Source organism: Leopardus geoffroyi, chromosome D2 (assembly GCF_018350155.1).
Source record: "Leopardus geoffroyi isolate Oge1 chromosome D2, O.geoffroyi_Oge1_pat1.0, whole genome shotgun sequence".
In the NCBI taxonomy this organism is placed as follows: Eukaryota; Metazoa; Chordata; class Mammalia; order Carnivora; family Felidae; genus Leopardus; species Leopardus geoffroyi.
Window position 1 is genome coordinate 52,576,320 of NC_059334.1, and position 19,412 is coordinate 52,595,731.

At 38.7% G+C, this 19,412-nt stretch overlaps 1 protein-coding gene across 3 annotated transcripts in view; it reads left to right on the forward strand.

The window, feature by feature from the left end:
- Positions 1-19,412, forward strand: part of TNKS2 (tankyrase 2) — a 67,454-nt gene that overhangs the window by 732 nt on the left and 47,310 nt on the right. For all 3 annotated transcript variants that reach the window (XM_045438193.1, XM_045438194.1, XM_045438195.1), the window contains exons 2-3: positions 14,683-14,907; positions 17,386-17,481. In XM_045438193.1, the coding sequence (XP_045294149.1) occupies positions 14,683-14,907; positions 17,386-17,481 (321 nt within the window). The remainder of the gene's footprint in view (positions 1-14,682; positions 14,908-17,385; positions 17,482-19,412) is intronic.

Consider the following 19,412-nt stretch of genomic DNA (forward strand, 5'->3'; position numbering starts at 1 on the left):
TTTTTTTTTTTTGCTTTGTTTTGTATCAACAATACCTGTACCAACTTCCGGTCTTGTTACTCTCAAAGGCTTCCAGACACAAGAAAGAGTAGGGGACCTAGTAGACTTTATGATTTGAAAGGCCAGTGATCTTCCAAAATCTGTCGTTCTTGCAAGTTCCACTACAGCTCTTACCAATCATTTGCGTAAAGGTCTTCTTAAAGGCCTTTGTAAAATGTGAGGATGTGATTCAGGAGGAGTAGCTTAATTAGCCGTTGACACGTTAGTGTTAATGGGTTTATCAGGGTCGTCAATCATTAGCAAGTTTCTGGAGAGGCTAAAACTGGAAATAGTCAACTTTGGGAAACCTGAGATCTGACTTGGGCTGGGTGCGGGTGGGTAGTGGCTGCTACATTAACACTCTCAAGTTGGGGTGGACAGTGGTAGGATGAGGGGAAAGATGGTACAGGTACTTGAGCTTGCATCTAGAACTGAAGTTGGGACTAACCTCGCCTCATTCTGAGTTTAGATTGTTTGAATTACTTTTTCTTAATTACTAGGTTGGCTTTAGAAGTGTACTAGGTTTAATTGAAGAATTTAAAAGAACTAGAAATGAGACACTCAGTTTATTTCCATAAAGCATTTAAACTTTTCGCTTCGAGGAAAGATTATATATCCTCAAGTGAGCCATGCATGATTGAAAATGGGAGTGGGTTCTCATACCTAGGATAATCTTGTTGTTTTTTTTTTTTTTATTTTGCATTACATGGTTGTTTAAAACAATTTTGAAAAAAGCAGAAGGATGAGTTTTAAAGCATTCCCTTCTTTTAGAGTAGGCATGATGAGCGAGAAAGAGTGTAAGAAAAATTTCCTTGTTCACAGATAATTGCTTTTACTTGATTTGTTTGCTTTAACTTGCCCTGTTTTAAAATCTAAATACTACTAGGAGGTAATGCTTTCTATATCAGGTACAACTTTGTTGGGTTCCTATTGGGGAGCCTTTTTAAGAGGAAGGAGTGGTGGGAGAACTAGAAACAGCCTGTGGGCAGCAGAAAGGAAAGGGGGAAAGCCACTGAAGTCAGATCTCACCTGTTTGCCATTTTGCCTAAAATTTTAGTCTTTTCTCAGCTAATTTGGGTTGTCTCATTTGGCCATGTAGTCAACATTTAAGCAACTGATTTGGCAAACTCATAACCAACTGATAAGTAATCCAAAGGGTAGTGTTACTTAGATTCTGTTCACTTGACCTGTGGGATAAAAATAACCAAGCAAGATCTTAGTTGCTACCTTTCAAGAATCTGGTGTATTAATGAGTTCATGTCTGAAAATAGTAGTATTTAGAGATTATGGGATTAGCTTTTCTTATTGACCTTGTTCCTCCCCCACAATCCCACCCTTGGTTCTGTCCCAACATTTCGAAGTACTTTTTTACATAGATTTCATGTGACTCAGACTGAAGTAAAAAAACTTGTTTTAGGAACCAATCTATCTCACTATTTACCCAAATTATCTGGTACAGGTCATATGACTAAGAATTTAAGGTACAAAGGGAGAATAATAAAATAAAAATTGTGAATGGTGTACATTAAATCAGAGCATTAAAAGCCCTGCATTTAAACCCAGGCATATGAGAAACTTATTTAAAAATTAGTTTTGTAAATTCAATCTGAGTTATTAGTGAGAAAATATGTTTTTTGTTTTTAAGTTTATATTTATTTTGAGAGAGAGAGAGAAAGAGCATAAACAGGGTAGGGACAGAGAGAATCTCAAGCAGGCTTCGTGCTAGATCCCATCAACCGTGAGACTGTGACCTGTGCCGAACATTAAGAGTTGGACACTTAACTGAGCTGCCCAGACACCCCAGAACCTGTTTTAATTTTTAAATAAATGCATTTAGCTGCATTTACGCTTACATATGGAAAATACATTTAATAATCTCTTGTAGATAGCTGTCAGTCATGTTGATATGCATGTAAATATGCCGTTGGAAGCTCATTGTAGGTGTGGGGACTATGTAACTGCCTGACCAAGTAGTTTCTTGTGTTTGTACATTATAGAGTAAGGTACAAAGGGGAAAAATGTTTTGTTTTGTTTTCAGTAGGCTTCGTGCCCAGCACAGAGCCCAATGAGGGGCTTGAACTCACAACCCTAAGATCAGGACCTGAGCTGAGATCATGAGCTGGAATTATGTGTAGCTTAATCAACTGAACTATCCAGGAGCCCAGAAAAAAATATATATATACTTTTAAGCCAATTAAAGGGGGAAGGGGACATGTTTTTGTCTTTCTGTTTTGATGTCCAGGGAATAGGAATGAGAGATCTCTGCAGACCAAGGAAATGAATCATGATAGAAGAACAGTTTAGAAAAATTTGGTATGGCTCAGTCGGTTAAGGGTCTAAAATATTTAGCTATAAAGAATAAATTGCTAACCCCAAAGGAGTTAAGTTCTTCTGTTAATGAAAAATAACATAAATGGGAACTTATTTCCTATTAGGTGCTTTTTATTATTAAACTAGATTGCATTTCCTCTAGATAAATACTCTTTAAGAAGCCATTTCTTATGAGAAAAATTGTTTCCTCTTCAATCCCCCACCACACACAAAGGATATGAATGATTTTTTTGTAATGCATCACAAAACTTGTAGCGGCAAGTTGATGGTAGGGAGACTGCAGCTCTAATTTTGCTAAAAGCAATAACACCTGAAATTCTTGACAGTGTAATCCCCTAGAAAACAGCAGTTTTCAGTAAAGGAGATTGGTTCTCTGAATTTATTTCTGAAAGATGAAGAAGAGGGACAGAAACTTTAGGAAAAAGTCATGTTGTTGTCTGTCACAGCCAAAGAAGTACATAGCGTGCTGTAGAATCTTAGGATGGGGGTGGGGGTGGGGATAGAATTCCACGACTTCGGTCTTTGGGGTGTGTGGAGAGGTATCATTCAGTAGAGAAATATGTAAAATCATGTATTAGGTTTAAAGAATTCAGGTATAGAAATGGTGGGAAGAGATGAGGTACATAGTTGTATGTTATTGGAGAATGACAAGTTGAAAAGAGCTTGCATTGTGGAGTTCTAGCTAAACAAGGTATCACTTGTTCTGCAGTTGTGTGCTGCTCAGCCATCTACATTGGACTAGTCAGACTCAATTTCAGTTCTTATATTCAATGGAGTGAATTGCAAAGGGTTGTTTGTTTTATTATTTTGGTTCAGTTTGGTTTTTTATTCAGAGGAGGGTAGTGGAATTAGAGCATCTGGAAATTACTATAAAAGCAACAGATACGAAAACTAGAGTTACTTTAGGGATGAAAGAAGACTAAGGTTAGACAGTGTTAGACAGAATGTTACTGTCTTCACATATGTAGAAGACAAGTAGAAGAGTGAAATGGATATTGGATATGACTTAAGTGGCTTGGGCAATCAAAACCGGGGCCAGTAGGTGAAAGGTTACAAGGAGTCAGACTGACTTTAACAATCTGTTTAACCGTGGAACTGGCTGCAAGTGTCCAAACAGTGGTTGGATTGGCATCTTTCAGAAATGTGGAAAGGATTCCTGCATAAAGGTGGGCAACTGGACCAACAGGTCAGAATCTGGATTGGTATAAGAAAGTGGAATGTTTACCCCCAATTGAAGGTTTTAACAGCTCAGCTATCAAAGATATAATAGCTTTTGTGATTGCCATTCATATCCTTTCCCAAAACGGTGCTGTTGAAGACCTCCAAAAACATTTCAATAGCATTTCCTATTCTTGGCTGTAGGCCAATGCCATAATTATGGGAGATACACAAGATATACCCATATTCCTTACCTAGGACTAGAATTTTTTTTAAGTTTTTTATTTTTGAGAGACAGAGAGAGACTGAGTATGAGCAGGGGAGGGGCAGAGAGAGAGGGAGACACAGAATCTGAAGCAGGCTCCAGGCTCTGAGTTGTCAGCGCAGGGCCTAATGTGGGGCTCAAACTCATGAACTGTGAGATCATGACCTGAGCTAAAGTCGGATGCTCAACCGACTGAGCCACCCAGGCGCCTCTAGGACTAGAATTATAGATTGTTTCCAGCATTGGTTTTTGCTGTGGGAGATGATTAAATCCTATATCAGTAAAAAACCCGAATCTGAAATAAAGACCAGTCTATATAAGAATTCAGGGAACCCCTGGGTGGCTCAGTTGGTTGTGTGCAACTCTTGATTTTGGCTCAAGTCACGATCTCACAGTTCATGCAATCAAGCCCCACATCAAGTTCCTTGATGGCAGTGTGGAGCCTGTTTGGGATTCTCTCTCTTGAAATTAATAAATACACATTTTTAAAAAAGAATTTAGAATCTTTGGGGCGCCTGGTTGGCTCAGTCGGTTAAACATCCAGCTTTGATTTTTGGCTCAGGTCATGATCCCAGAGTTGTGGAATCAAGTCCAGCTTAAGATATTCTCTCTCTCTCTCTCTCCCTCCCTCCCTCCCTCCCCCCCCCCCCCCCCCCCCCACAAAATAAAACAAACAAAAAAAACCACCTTAGAATCCTTTCTTGACTTACCAGATCTCCCAGTATATTCTCAAGACTTGAGCTGTACTTCTTTCTTCAGATCTTGCTAGACTTAGAGATTGACTTCAATAACAATAGTTTGGAGTACTTGTTTCAGTACTTCCCCATTCAGATTATCAGGATTTGATCAACCCAAAGGCTGTGGCTTTCTTTTCCAAGTTTCTCCTAGTCTGACCAGAGAGGTAGTATATCTGTCCTAAGTTGAGCTAGGCAAAGCCTTTTTCCCTGTATTCTTCATTCTAAAATATATGTGGAAAATATGTTTCCGGATGTTAGTAAAGTTAATAGTAAATGAGAGGTTTAAAATGATATTCCTCAGAAAAATTTGGTAAGAGTCCTGGCTATAGAAGTCAAAGCTGAAGGCCGCTTGATTATACATTCCCAACTCTCAGACCACAAGAGCCTTCTCAGTTCCATGGCCTTGTTGACATTTTCTGTTTCTGAGCTTTTCCTTCTGGCAAAGTCCTACAAGAGACCAGCCTACCTTTAGACTAGCAGGACACAGGGACAGCATTATCATTTTGTATTGGACTGGTTATATAATGGCCCATCCCACCTTCGGACTGTAAAAGGAAGGAGAGGTGGTGGCTTTTGGTGAATATTCCTAAGCATCCGAATTGATTTCTATTGTGACTTCCACAATACTGTGGAAAACCATTCCAAAAACTTTGGAAGCCATTCACTGAAAGCATATTTTAGTATGGGAGCAAAATAAGATACTGTTAACAATACAGTAGTATTGAGAATACTGCTTTGACAGTAGAGTTGGCAATAGTTCCGAGACTGATAGCACCTACATAGTGATGAAATTTGACAAGAAAGAAACTGAATAGATTTCTTAATAGCCACAAATCATCAACTCCGTACTCTCTGTGAAGGTCATTTGCTTACTGTTCCAACAAAGTATTAAACATTGCACTAAACAGATGTTTATTAAGTCCTGTTTTATGCCAGATACTGGCTTTGGCCAGTGAACAGAAATGAACAGGATACAATACCTACCATTCACGGTTTATTGATCAGTAGATTCACTTTACAAATAAGTCTGCTTTGTTTCACTGTCAGTGCTTTTTAGTGAATTCAAGCTCAAGTATGATTTCATCAGTATTTTCTTTCTTTTTTTTCTTTTTTTTTTTTTTAATGTTTATTTGTTTTGAGAGGGAGGGGGTAGGGAGAGAATCCCAATCCAGCACAGAGCCTGACACAAGGTTGGAACTCATGAACCGTGAGATCATGACCTGAGCCCAAATCAAGAATTAGACGCTTAACCAATTCAGCCACCCAGGCGCCCCTGATTTCATCAGTGTTCTCAAATGTAGAGCAGTGTTTGAAGATGAGTGCTGTCCCATAATTATAAAATAGACTGCATTGTATCCAGTGTATCCTGAGCAGCCATGACTGCCAATGAGATCCTTGGGATTTAGAGATTGGCACTAACTCTAAGGATATACCTTCTCAGGTTTTACCTGGCCAGTGAGAGCATTATCGGAATATATCCTATATATCCTGAAATGCTTTTTTTTTAAGAACTGAGTACTTAGCAGAAGACTTTGAACTGTTCTTGAGACCATATGAATGAAGATTTCATCAAGAATTAGCCCTCAGAGTTCGGGAAGCATCTTATATCTAAAGATTTTGCTAAACTCCCAACAATAAAATACTTAGAATTTGAAATAGCTACCTACTGACCCCCCTCTAATTCCCGCCCCCCCCCCCATGCCGAGGAAGTGGCTTCAGGCATTCAAAAGCTGAGAGTCCTCATCTACTCTTTTAGGATAGCAACATGATCTCTACTCACATAGTATAGTCATTACAATGTGACTTGTAAAAAGTGCCTATATCTGCTGTCAGCCTCCTGACAGGTTTTAGTCATCCTAATGGCTAGAGAATCATGTTAATACAAAGTTGCTGAACAGTCATCTGTGTCTTGGACTGTTGGTAACTGTGTAGGTATAATAACTTGACCCATTCCACCCCTGTTTCTTCCCCAGCTAAAACTTCAGTTTTAGTATTTAGTCATACATGTCAGTATTGAGTCTCTTTAACTGGTTTTAAGCAACCTTCTTCAATTCCCAAATGATATTTTAACAGAAGGCTACTACTTGACCCATCTTCAGCTAGATCACCAGTCCTTTGGGATAGATATCTTCATAATTGACACAATATCTTGTAATAAGTACATGTTCAACTAAAGCTGTTTCTTTTTTGAGAAGTTAGCCTGTGAATTACCATTTTGATTACTTCAGATGTGCTGATTACCATTGAAATAGTGATCCTCCTTCTAAAAGTGCTTGGGCACATCAAGTAGCTTTCCCTAAGAAGAGATACTTTGACTAATTTTTCTTTGTTCTGATTCCTTTTCTCTTACTCTCCAGTTTAAGAATTCTTTTATAAAAGCATTTCCTCCAGGTGGGTGCTGAATGGCTGGGAAAGCAGAACTATTAATTGGGGCAACTGTGGATGGCTTACCTGGAGAGGACAGTAAGATCGACAACGCTCAGGCAGAGATAAGGAAGACTAAAGTCAGAACATAGTGGCTAGATATTTGGCCTTTTCCTCCTTAAAATTTTCCCTCTTGGGTTCTGCAGTGCCATCTATTCTTAATTTTACTTCTTAGGCTCCTTTTCCCATAGTAATTCAGCAAATATCAACAAATTGCTGTGTGCCACACAGTGTGAAGGACACTGGGAAAGTAATAATAAACTAAAAGACATGGCTCCTGCCTTTTATGGAACTTAAGAGTCCAGAAGATGAGTAAATGGTAAATCCAGATTTTAGTAAGTGCCAGAGGTTATTGCCATGAACAACCAAGAAAAAAAAAAAATCTTCATTTCTCCGCAGGTTGCATTCTACTAGAGAAAAGGGGGAGACCAAATAAAGAACGTTAAGATAGAAAGTAACACTGGTGGGTAGAATGGACTGCTTTAGATAGGATGGTCAGGGATGGCCTCCTTAACGTGGTGATATTTGAACAGAATAGACACCAGGAGGAATGAATAGTGAGTGACGGCTACCGTGCATAGTGAGAAATGCAGAGAACAAGGGAGGAGCAGTCCAAGCAGAAGGGCAGCATGTACCAAGTCCCTGAAGTAATGTTGGCATACTTGAAACAGAAAAAAAGCTGGATCATAGCTCAGAAAGCATAGAGTGGTGTGAAATGTACTTAAGAGAAGTAGGTAAGAGCCAGTTGTCATGCAACAGGCCTTGCAGGACACAGCACAGTGATTAAATTTTATTCTGTGAGCATCAGTGGGAAGCCAGTGAGCTTTTTTTTTCCCCAATTACTCAAACTTTTATTACATTTCAGGAACAGAAGTAATCAAGAATTTAAATGTAGTACATTTAGCCAGTGAACTATTTTAAAGTATCATATCACTGATGATATAATGATAATGTAATGTTGGTACATATTTAAATAATTTAGGTAAATTTAAGTAACTTACTAATTATGATTTTATTTTGTTTTTTAAGTTTATTTTTGGGAGAGAGAGAGAGCACAAGTGGGGAAGGGGCACAGAGGGAGAGGGAGAAAGACAGAACCTGAACCGGGCTCTAGGCTCTAGGCTCTGAGCTGTCAGTCCAGAGCCCGGTGCAGGGCTCGAAACCACAAACCATGGGATCATGACCTGAGCTGAAGTCAACCAACTGAACCACCCAGGTGCTCCGATGATGATTGTTTTCAAAAGGTCCCTTGGGACAGAAGTAGAGTGAGGGGCCCAATTAGGAGACTGTTGTAATAATACAGGCTGGAGACAATAGTGATTGGGTTGGGGCAGGGTGATTGGAAATGAAGAGAAGTTCTGGAACATGTTGAGTTTGACATGCCTTTGAAATATCCAGGTAGAGATATGTCCAGTAAATTGTCTGTAACTCAAGTGAAAAGTCTAGCTACACTGGAGATTTAAATTTGGAGGTTATGTATGTAGTTGGTACTTAATGCTGTAGGAGTAGATGAGATCACCTAGGAAGGGAAAAGAGGATAGAGAACTGAATCTTGAGGAATGCTGACATTTAGAAATTGGGTGGAGGAAGCAAGAAGGCCTCAGCTAGGTAGGACTGTCCAAGACTTGAACTCCTCTTCTGCCAGAGACCTGTTTTGTCTGTAGCCTTCCTCATCTGAGTTGATGCCAGCTCCACCCCTCTGTTTCTCAGTTCAAAAACCTTAACATCATCCACGACTCCTCTCTCTCTCACCTTTTTACCCCTACCCTCACCCCACATCCAATCCATGAAGAAACTATACTGCTTCTGCCTTCAGAGTACCCAGAATATGCCCTAATTACTCTCACAATTGCCACCAGATTCTTAGAGTGGTCCTCAAGCCTGTCTTTCTGGCCCTCAGTAATTCTGACCTCATCTCCTACTTTGCTACTGCTTTCTCACTCAGCTCCAGTCACTCTGGCCTTACTGTTGGCTGTTCTTTCAAGTCTTTGATCAAATGTTACCATCACAGCAATACCTATGGTTATAACAGCCCAATTATGAAAAGAGCCTAAAAGTCCATCAACTGACGAATGGATAAAGAAGATGTAGTGTGTGAAATATTACTCAGCCATCAAAAAGAATGAAATCTTGCCATTTGTAACAATGTGGGTGAAACTAGAGTGTATTATGCTAAGCAAAATAAGTCAGAGACAAATAAATGATTTCACTCATGTGGAATTTAAGAAGTAAAACAGATGAACATAGGGAAAGGAAAGCAAAACAAGATAAAAACAGGCAGACAAACCATAGAACAAACTGAGAGTTGGTGGAGGGGTGTTGGGTGGAGGGATGGGCTAAATGGGTGATGGGCATTAAGGAGGGCATTTGTTGGCACCTGGATCACTCATTTGGTTAAGTGTCTGACTTTGGCTCAGGTTATGATCTCACTGTTTGTGAATTTGAGCCCCGTGTCCAGCTGTATGCTGATAGGTTGGAGCCTGCTTCAGATTCTGTGTCTCCCTCTCTCTCTGCCCCCTCCCCTGTGTGCTCATGTGCTCGCTCGCTCTCTCTCTTTCAAAAATAAACATTAAAAATTTTTTTAAGTAAAAGGAGGGCACTTGTTGGAATGAGCACTAGGTGTTCTATGTAAGTGATGCATCACTAAATTTTATTCCTGAAATCATCATTGCACTATACGTTAACTAACTTGGATTTTAATTACAACAGCAAAGGGGCGCCTGGGTGGCTCAGTTGGTTAAGGGTCTGACTTCAGTTCAGGTTATGATCTCACAGTTCACGAGTTCAAACCCTGCATTCAGCTCTGTGCTGACAGCTCCAAGCTTAGAGTCTGCTTCAGGTGCTCTGTCCCCCTCTGTGTGCCCCTCCCCCGCTTGCTTACTCATGCGTGCGCACTCACTCACTCTCTCAAAAATAAATGTTAAGAAAAAATTTTTAAAGAAATAAACCAAGAACAACACTACCTATGATGACCTCCTTGTTCAACTTTACAACCCATCTCCTTACACACACCCTGATCACTTCTTATTCTGCTCTTTTTCTAATTACCTTCTAACATAATTATTTTTTGCATTTATTGCTCATCTCTCCCACCTCCACAGAATAGAAGTTCCTCACAGGCAGGGATTTGGTCTCTCATTCACTAGCATGTCCCAGACACCAAAAAAAGTGTCTCTCATGTAGTAGATATTCCCTAATCATTTGTTGAATGAATGGATGAGACAGGAGGAAAACCAGTAGTGTGTGATGAAATGGGAAGTTTTGGAGACACTATTTCAGGAAGGAAGGGAGTAGTCAGTTGCCAAATGTTGTTGAGAGGTCTAGTCAAATGAAAACAGACATATATCCCTTGGATTTGGTAACATGGAGATTTTAAGTAACCTTGATGAAAGCAGTTGTAAAGAAGCAGCAGAAGCCAGATTGGATTTGGAAGAGGAGTGAATAAGAGAAAGAATTGGTGGCAGCCTCTAGAGATTTGATTATGAAGTGGAGCAGAAAAACAGAAATTTGAATTTAGGGAGAATATTTTGTATAAAATGGAAGATACAGAACATGTTTACATACTGTCAGGAATGATCTAGGAGAGAGGGAGGTATTGTTGGGAGTGGGGAGAGAACAAAGACTTTGAGAAGGGACTAAAGTACAAGATGAAAAGGGATTGATCTTTGATAGAAAGTACACTTCAACACAACAGAAAACTAGCTTCAGATGCAATTTTGACGGTCACAGCTCCAGCTCTTACCAGTTTCCGGAGTTCAAGATCTGCGGAGCTTTCTACTTGGCATTTGTTCCACAGGCACCTCAAACTAAGCATTTCCAAATCCAAATGATCTTATCCCATGAAACCTGTTTGTTTCTCAAAGATCTGACGGTCACCCCTTCCTTCTCCTCTTTCCCCAGGGTAAAGAAGTTACCAGGTGCTTTCTTGTCTCTTTAGTTACTCTTGTGTACAGTAGAAAAAATTAGAACCAATTTATCCCTGAGAAAGGACCTACAGGTCTCCAGCTGTTGATGGTTTGACTTATGATTGTACTATTTTACAATGGTGCAAAAGCGGTATGTGTTCAGTAGAATCCATACTTTGAATTTTGATCTCGTGCTGGGCTGGCACCGTGCAATACATGTTGGTGATGCTGGGCAGAGGCATTGAGCTGCAGCTCCCAGTCAGCCTGTGATCCTGTAATGACAAGGGTAAACAACCAATGCGCTTAAAACCATCCTGTTACTCACTTTCAGTATAGTGTTCAGTAAATTATATGAGATACCCAACACTTTATTATAAAATAGGCTTTCTGTTAGATTTTGCCCAACTTTAAGCTAATACATAAGTATTCTAAGCATGTTTAAGGTGGGCTAGGCTAAGTTGTGATTGATGTTCAGTGGGTTAGGTGTATTTAGTGCATTTTGGACATACAGTATTTTCAACTAAATGGGTTTATCAGGATATAACCCCATTATAAGTTGAGGAAGATTTGTAGTTAAATTATGGTACTTCCAACAGATAAATTAGGTAATGATAGGAGTTGATTTCTGGGATATTATTAGGGTTTTTAAAGGAGGATACGAAACTCTTTTTGCTGTTTTTAAATACTAGTAGGTATTTGCTTGTCCTTCAGTAACCACTTTTATGTTGTAGCAGTATTTTTATGCTGTTTCTAAGAGGAGGCTTAGTAATATAGGAATAATTTCCTTTGGGTCTTTGTGAGGGCTTTTCAAGGAGGATTCAACCTGAATTGTATTATTAAATTGAATTCAGTTAATTTGCAACTCTGTGAGTGCCAGTTATGTACCAGGTGTTGGGTATTTTTGCAGTGATCATGAATTTTATAAGATTTCATTAGGAATTGTAAGCTCACAGAGATACATACACCCTTCTCTCCTCCCTGTTCATTGCGGCATTATTTACAATAGTCAAGACCTGAAGCAACCTAAGTGTCAATTGATGGATGAAGGAAATGTGGTATATGTATATTTAATGGAATATTATTCACCCATAAGAATGAAATCTTGCCATTTGTAACATGGATTGACCTTGAGGGCATTATGCTAAGTAAAAGAAAGAAATACTGTGTGATCTCACTTATGTATGAAAGCTTACCCCCCCACACCCCCCACACCCCAAAAAACCCTCCTAGAACAGATTGGTAGTTGTCAGAAGTGGGAGGTGAAGGGGTGGGTGAATCAGTGAAGGTAGTCCAAAGATAAAAGCTTCCAGTTACATAATAAATAAGTCCTGGGGATGTAATGTACAGTATGCTGACTATTTTAATCACTGTATATTTGAAAGTTGCTAAGAGAGTAGATCTTAAAAGTTCTCATCACAAGAAAAGGAAATTTGTAATTATGTGTGCTGATGGATGCTAACTAGACTTAATGTGCTGTTCATTTGACAGTATATAAAAATGCTGGATTACTATGTTGTACACTTGAAACTAATACATTATTTGTGAGTTGTGTCTCAATTTTTTTTTTAAAGGCAAAAGATTCCACTAAAACCTGCCTGAAAACAGTTTTAAAAACAGTATTCCATAAGACAAAGTCCAGATGCCACCTTAGCATGACATAAAAGATTTTTCCTCATCTGGTTATCTGCCTAATTGGCATTCTCTGTCTTATTGTGAATGATTTGCTTTTTCATGCTTCCGTGTCTGTGTACATTTTGTCTCTTCTGCTTGGACTGCAGTGTTCTACCCTTGCTCAGATCCTTCCCACCCACCTCTCCTCTCCTCATTTTCTTCATGATCCCTTGATTTTTCTGTAAGTCTTCAATTCAGATTTCACTGGAATCTCCTTGGGTAGTCCTTCCTATTCTCTGCTTTTTCCCCAATTTAGGTATTCCTTTCTTTGGACTTTAGTAACAGTTTTGGTATACCTCTGTTATGGCAGTTGTATTGAAATGATTGCCTTTTTTTGTTTTTCCACATCTTAAATTGTGAGCTCTTTGAGAATAGGGAGAATCAGAGATAGGAAGATACTTATCTTTGTGACATGGAGCCTAGCAATATTAAAACAAAGAATCCAGTTAATCTTTCCAACCATCTAATTCTTACATCAGCTGCAACTAGGCCAGCCCCAGGCATACACCTTAAAAAGATTCTGCTGCTTTTTTTTTTTAAGTTTATTTATTTTGAGAGAGAGTGCAAGCAGGGGAGAGGCAGAGAAATAAGGAGAATCCACACTGTCACCTCAGCCCATACAGGGCTCGAACTCCTCAAACCCTGAAACCATGACCTGAGCTGAAATCAGGAGTTGGACACTTAACCAACTGAGACACCCAGGCACCCCACTACTGCTGCTTTCTCATTCAGCTCCCACTCTGGTTTTAGAAAAACTGTATTCAGGGTTGGTGGTTTTGAGAATATTCGGGTAAGGGTCATCTGGGTGGCTCAGTCAGTTGAGCATCTTACTTCAGCTCAGGTCATGATTTCGTGGTTCATTAGTTCAAGCCCCATGTTGGGCTTATTGCTGTCAGCCTTTCAGCGTTGAGCCTGCTTTGGATCCTCTGTCCCCCTCTCTCTGCCCCTCTCCTACTTGCACTTCCCCAAAAATAATTTCAAAAAAATTTTTTAGCAAAAAAGAATATTGGGGTAAAACTTTAGATGAGTGAGAAGGGGCTTCTGTCTCTCCTAGCACTCAGGTATAACCTCCCCATCTGCTTTAACATATGCCTGAAATTCTTCCCATTTCATTTTGTTTTAGCTGTAAAAAAGGTTTTAAGTGTTGTTATGTGAGAACGGTAAGAGATTGAAAATCATTAGTACTGATTCTGTAAACCAGTATAAATGAGTTGTCAGACTTTTTTCTTTTGTTTGATATGGGGCCAGTTACAGCAGAACTGTGGAACATGGTTTTCTGAAGGAGGTCTCCTACCTAGAAGGAGGTTGCTTGTGTTGTGCACGTGACAACGTAGGGGCTCCTTTGAAGACACCTGATGTCACACTGTTGCCCAAGATCGCTTTTATTTTCATTGCATAGACTAACTGTAAGCAGATATTTTTTGTGTTGCTATCTCATAGTCCCTATTTAGTGGAACCATTTTTTGAGATAGATGTGGGAATGAGATTCTAGCAAGAGTTATATACTTTGAATATCTGAAAATGTATGCACACTAAATATGCAGAACTCCATATTTGCAATTAGAAATGCCATTAGAGAGTGGGAAACATTTGAACTCTGGGCTTTCAGTCACTTACTTCATAACCTTTCTCTGAAGTTAGTAGTACACTTGACCCGTGAACGACGTGGGGGTTGGGGTGTTGATCTCTGTGCAGTCAGAAATCCACATATAACTTTTAACTCCCCAAAAACTTAACTACTAATAGCCTACTGTTGCCCACAGCAACCTTACTGATAACATAAACAGTCAAGTAATAATATTTCATATGTCATATGTATTATATACTGTATTCTTAGAGTAATAACAGAGAGAAAATAAAATACATTTATAGTACTGTAAAAAAATCTGCTTATAAGTGGACCCATGCAATTCAAACCAATGTTGTTCAAGAGTCAGCTATACTACCTAAAGCATTGGAGAGTCCCTCTGCTTTCTTATTAAGATTAGTAAGTGATATATTTCAGACCCTCTTTTCATCAATTATTTTTTTTAATTGTTGTATCTTTTGTTATTCTTCATCCAAAGACATTTTAGCGTGGCTAGTATTTATTGATACTAATTGATGTATTTTCTTTGGCAAACTTAAATGTGGATAATTTGTTTTCTTTTAGGTTTTGGGCGTAAAGATGTGGTTGAATATTTGCTTCAGAATGGTGCAAATGTCCAAGCACGTGATGATGGAGGGCTTATTCCTCTTCATAATGCATGTTCTTTTGGTCATGCTGAAGTAGTCGGTCTCCTTTTGCGACATGGTGCGGACCCAAATGCTCGTGATAATTGGAATTATACTCCCCTCCATGAAGCTGCAATTAAAGGAAAGATTGATGTTTGCATTGGTAAGTCTGTTTACTTTCCAGAATATTCTTGAAGTAACTATTCTGAATCTAAGTTAAATTCATTTGTTAATATGATCAAATTCTGCCAGACTTTATTTAAATACTAGAGAATACTTTGTGATTTAACCTAACCGTTATTTACTGAGTGTCTGTTTTTATATGTTCTTGAGCTTAAGTTCTTTAAAGAAGAGAGCACAAAATTCCCATTCTGTAGAAATTTAGATAAGACACACGAAGAAGCAAGTAAAGTCATGATAGAAGTGAACAGAGAGTGTTAGAGGATACTGAGTACCATGACTGTGTTGGAGTCAAGTTTCTCCTTCCTGGAGTCTTTCCAGGAAGTTGTGGGAGAAAGATTGAAAAGGTAGGTAGACTTCTTTGTAAAAAGCTTTGAATTGCAGATTAAGGAGCTTGATACTGTTATGTAGGTAGTGTGAAATCATTGAAGACTTTGGAGGAGACGGTCTGGTAAGAGTAGTATATTTTTGAAAGAACGATCTGGTACAGTGCTGGGTTGAATGGATGGCATCAGAGAGACTAGCTTGGAAGCTGTAAAATAATCCCGATGAGAAATGAGGGCATCAAGGAGGGCTGTAGAATAGAAATGGCAGGATAAGTAAAGAAGCATTTCAAGGACAAATGATCAGTTAACAAATGATACAGGATTGGCCTGATAGGTTGGTTGGTCACTGACAGAAAATTATAATTGAAAAGATTATTTGAGAGTTTTCGTTAACCTGGTATTGACTTTTCTGAGCCTAACAGTCAAGGGTTTCAGACTCTGCTTACCTTAGCTCTGTTTCCTGATTCAAAACAAGGACAGCTGAAATCCTTGAGACAGCTAGAAAACCAGTTCGGTGCACTAGGAAAAGTCCAGGTGCTCTATGCTGGATTTAAAAGTTGCTCTCTTGGGGCATCTGGGTGTCTCAGTCGGTTAAGCATCCAACTCTGGCTCAGGTCATGATCTCACTGTTTGTGAGTTCCAGCCCCACATTGGGCTGGCTCTGTGTGCAGACAGCTCCGAGCCTGCAGCTTACTTTGGATTCTGTCTCCTGCTGTCTCTGCCCCTCCCCCGCTTGCGCTATCTCAAAAATAAATAAACATTAAAAAAAAAAGTCGCTCTCTCCTCACCCCAAAACCCCATATCGCTATTTATAACTATTTATACCAGTCCCAGCCTAGCTCAAGTTAGGTCATTTATAATCAAGATACAAAACACTTTACCTAATAGCCTCTGCCCTGTTCTCCTTTCCTGTGTGTTATCTGAAATTGCTGCTGCCTCTGCTCACAGCCTTTTTCTAGTTCCTGAGTCATAGACATATAAATCATTAGCTTTAATAATGCAGCATATTCCAAATACGGTTATAGATCTGCACTGTCCAGTATGGTAACTGAGCACGTGTGATGCAGCTAGTCTGAATGGAGATATACTTTTAACATACCATATTTCAAAAACCGTGAAAGAAAGGAATGCAAAAATCTCAATTTTATATTGATCACAAATAAATATAAATGTTGAAATGATGGTATTTTGGGTATATTGGATTAAATATTGAAAATAATTTATCCTGTTTTTAATGTGGCTACTAGTAAATTTTAAATTACATATGTGCTCACGTTTTATTTCTGTCGGACAGCACTATTACAGGTAGTGGTGGAGTGGAATGAATATAATAACCCTGTCAAAGAACAAGAGATAGGCTTCCTGCTCTGCATGTATTTGCCTTTCACCAGCACTTACTTAAAGAGTATGCTAGAATTGTTTTAAAAAATTTTCTTCCATGTTTATGTATGTATTTATTTCAAGAGACAGCACAGAGCCCAATGCAGGGCTGGATCTCACGAAATCAAGCATCAGCTGAACCAACTGAGCCACCCAGGCACCCCTAGAATATCTTTATATAACAAGTAACAGTAGAGAATATAGCTCAAATCTGTTCTTTTCATGTGCTCTAGGATGTAACATAGCAGTTTTGATTTGGGGTTTGTTAACCCTACAGAGTATTTTTCTTTTCTTTTTCAAAGAATTTACCTGTGTGATTTTTTTTTTTTTTTTTTTTTTCCTCCTTTTTTAATTCCACAGATCCCTGTTCCCGGGCTTTCATAGCTTTGGAACTTCTATTTTTGTTATGGTAGGACATTCTTTGTAACATAGGCAGTGTTCCTTTGGAATGAGAAAACAAGCTTTTAAGTAAACTAGTCTTTTATTTCTGTATATACTCTGATCTGTCTTCAGTCACAGAGCAAAGGAAACCTGACATTAATCTTAGGGGACATTTATTTAAGGTGTCTTATACATTAAATAATGCAATATTTTCTATATTCTTATCTTTAAAATATAACATTTACCATACTGTCAGGATATGAAAGGTCTTTAAATAACTCTAAGACTTCTGGACCAGAATTTTTGAGAAAATGATTTACTAAAAGAATATTGTCATGGTTTCCATTTTGAAAGGTAGTGTTTCTGTGTTGCAGTGCTCTTACAGCATGGAGCTGAGCCAACCATCCGAAATACAGATGGAAGGACAGCGTTGGATTTAGCAGACCCGTCTGCCAAAGCAGTGCTGACTGGTAAGCCGATGTCCTCTCTTTGGGTATTCCAGGAAGAATATAAAGAATTGAGCTTGCTAGGTAGACAGTCTGCTTCCTGCGGTTAATGATGTCAACTAGATTTTCAAAATGCTGTCAGTTCAATTGTTAACTCTTTTCTACATCTGGACAGTTGATAATTGATTTTTGTGTAAGAAAAGTAAAGCTTTTTTTTTTTTTTCTTTTTAAATTGGTCTTTAAATATGTGATTTCTGCCTTATTTTGGGTCAGGGGTGTTAGATAGTTGTGTGTTACTATCACGTATTCAGGATTTTTAAATGTCCCTGATTTTTCCAAGCAAAAATAAACAATTGGAACAACATCAAAATAAAAAGCTTCTGCACAGAGAAGGAAACAATCAATAAAACTAAAAGGCACCCTAGGGAACAGGAGCAGATATTTGCAAATGACCTATCTGATAAAGGGTTAGTATCCAAAATATATGAAGAACTCACAAAATCCAACACCCAAAAAAACAAATAATCCAATTAAAACATGAGCAGAAGACACGAACAGACATTTCTTCAAAGAAGACATACCTGATGACCAATAGACACATAAAATGATGCTCAGCATTACTGATTGTCAGGGAAATGCAAATCAAAACTACAATGAGATACCACCTCACACCTTACAGAATGGCTAAAATCAACAACACAAGAAGCAGCAGGTATTGGTGAGGATGTAGAGAAGAAGGAACCCTCGTGCACCGTTTGTGGGAATGCAAACTGGTGTTGCCACTGTGGAAAACAGTATGGAGATTTAACTCAAAAAGTTAAAAATAGGGGCGCCTGGGTGGCGCAGTCGGTTAAGCATCCGACTTCAGCCAGGTCACGATCTCGCAGTCAGTGAGTTCGAGCCCCGCATCAGGCTCTGGGCTGATGGCTCGGAGCCTGGAGCCTGTTTCCAATTCTGTGTCTCCCTCTCTCTCTGCCCCTCCCCCGTTCATGCTCTGTCTCTCTCTGTCCCAAAAATAAATAAACGTTGGAAAAAAAAAAAAAAAAGTTAAAAATAAAACTACCCTACAATGCAGTAATCACACTACTGGGTATTTACCCAAAGAATACAAAAACACTAATTCAAAGGGATAGGTGCACCTCGATGTTTATAGCAGCATTATTTACAATAGGCAAGATACAGAAGCAGGCCAAATGTCCATCAATAGATAAACGGATAAAGAAAATGTGGTGTGCGCGCGCACATACACATATAACATACATACATAGATACATAAACACACACAATGCAATATTACTGAGCCCTAAAACAGAATGAAATCTTGCCATTGACAACAACATAGATGGAGCTAGAGAGATATAATGCTAAGCAGAATAAGTCAGAGAAAAACAAATATCATATGATTTGACTCATATGAGGAACTTAAACAAAAAGGGGGGGGGGGGCAAAAGGGACAAAAAGAGCAAGAAACCAAGAAATAGACACTTAACTATAGAGAACAAGCTGATGGTTACCAGAGGGGAGGTTGGTGGGGGGACAGGTTAAATAGGTGATGAGGATTAAGGAGTGCATTTGTTGTGAGGAGTATCAGGTAATTAAAAGCTTCAACAACAACAACAAAAAAGAGTAGCTTAAAATAAGTGAAATCTCAGAAATTTTTATTAGCCAGTGAATAAGGAAACATCTCATTTTGAAATCAGAGAATTTCTATTTCCAAGCTAAAGCTGCCTAAAAATGCTACTTTTCCAGGCATTGCAGTTGTTCTGCTAAAATTTTTTTGTGATATATATGCTTTTACAAGGTTTTGTATAGGCTGTCAGTTTATAAGAAGTTAAAAAAAGAAATGTCCTGATTTTTCAAGATAACATATGTTTACCCTTTTAATATACTATTTTTTAAGCTTTTTTTCTTTTAATGTTTATTTAGAGAGAGAAAGACAGACAGGTGGAGCATGA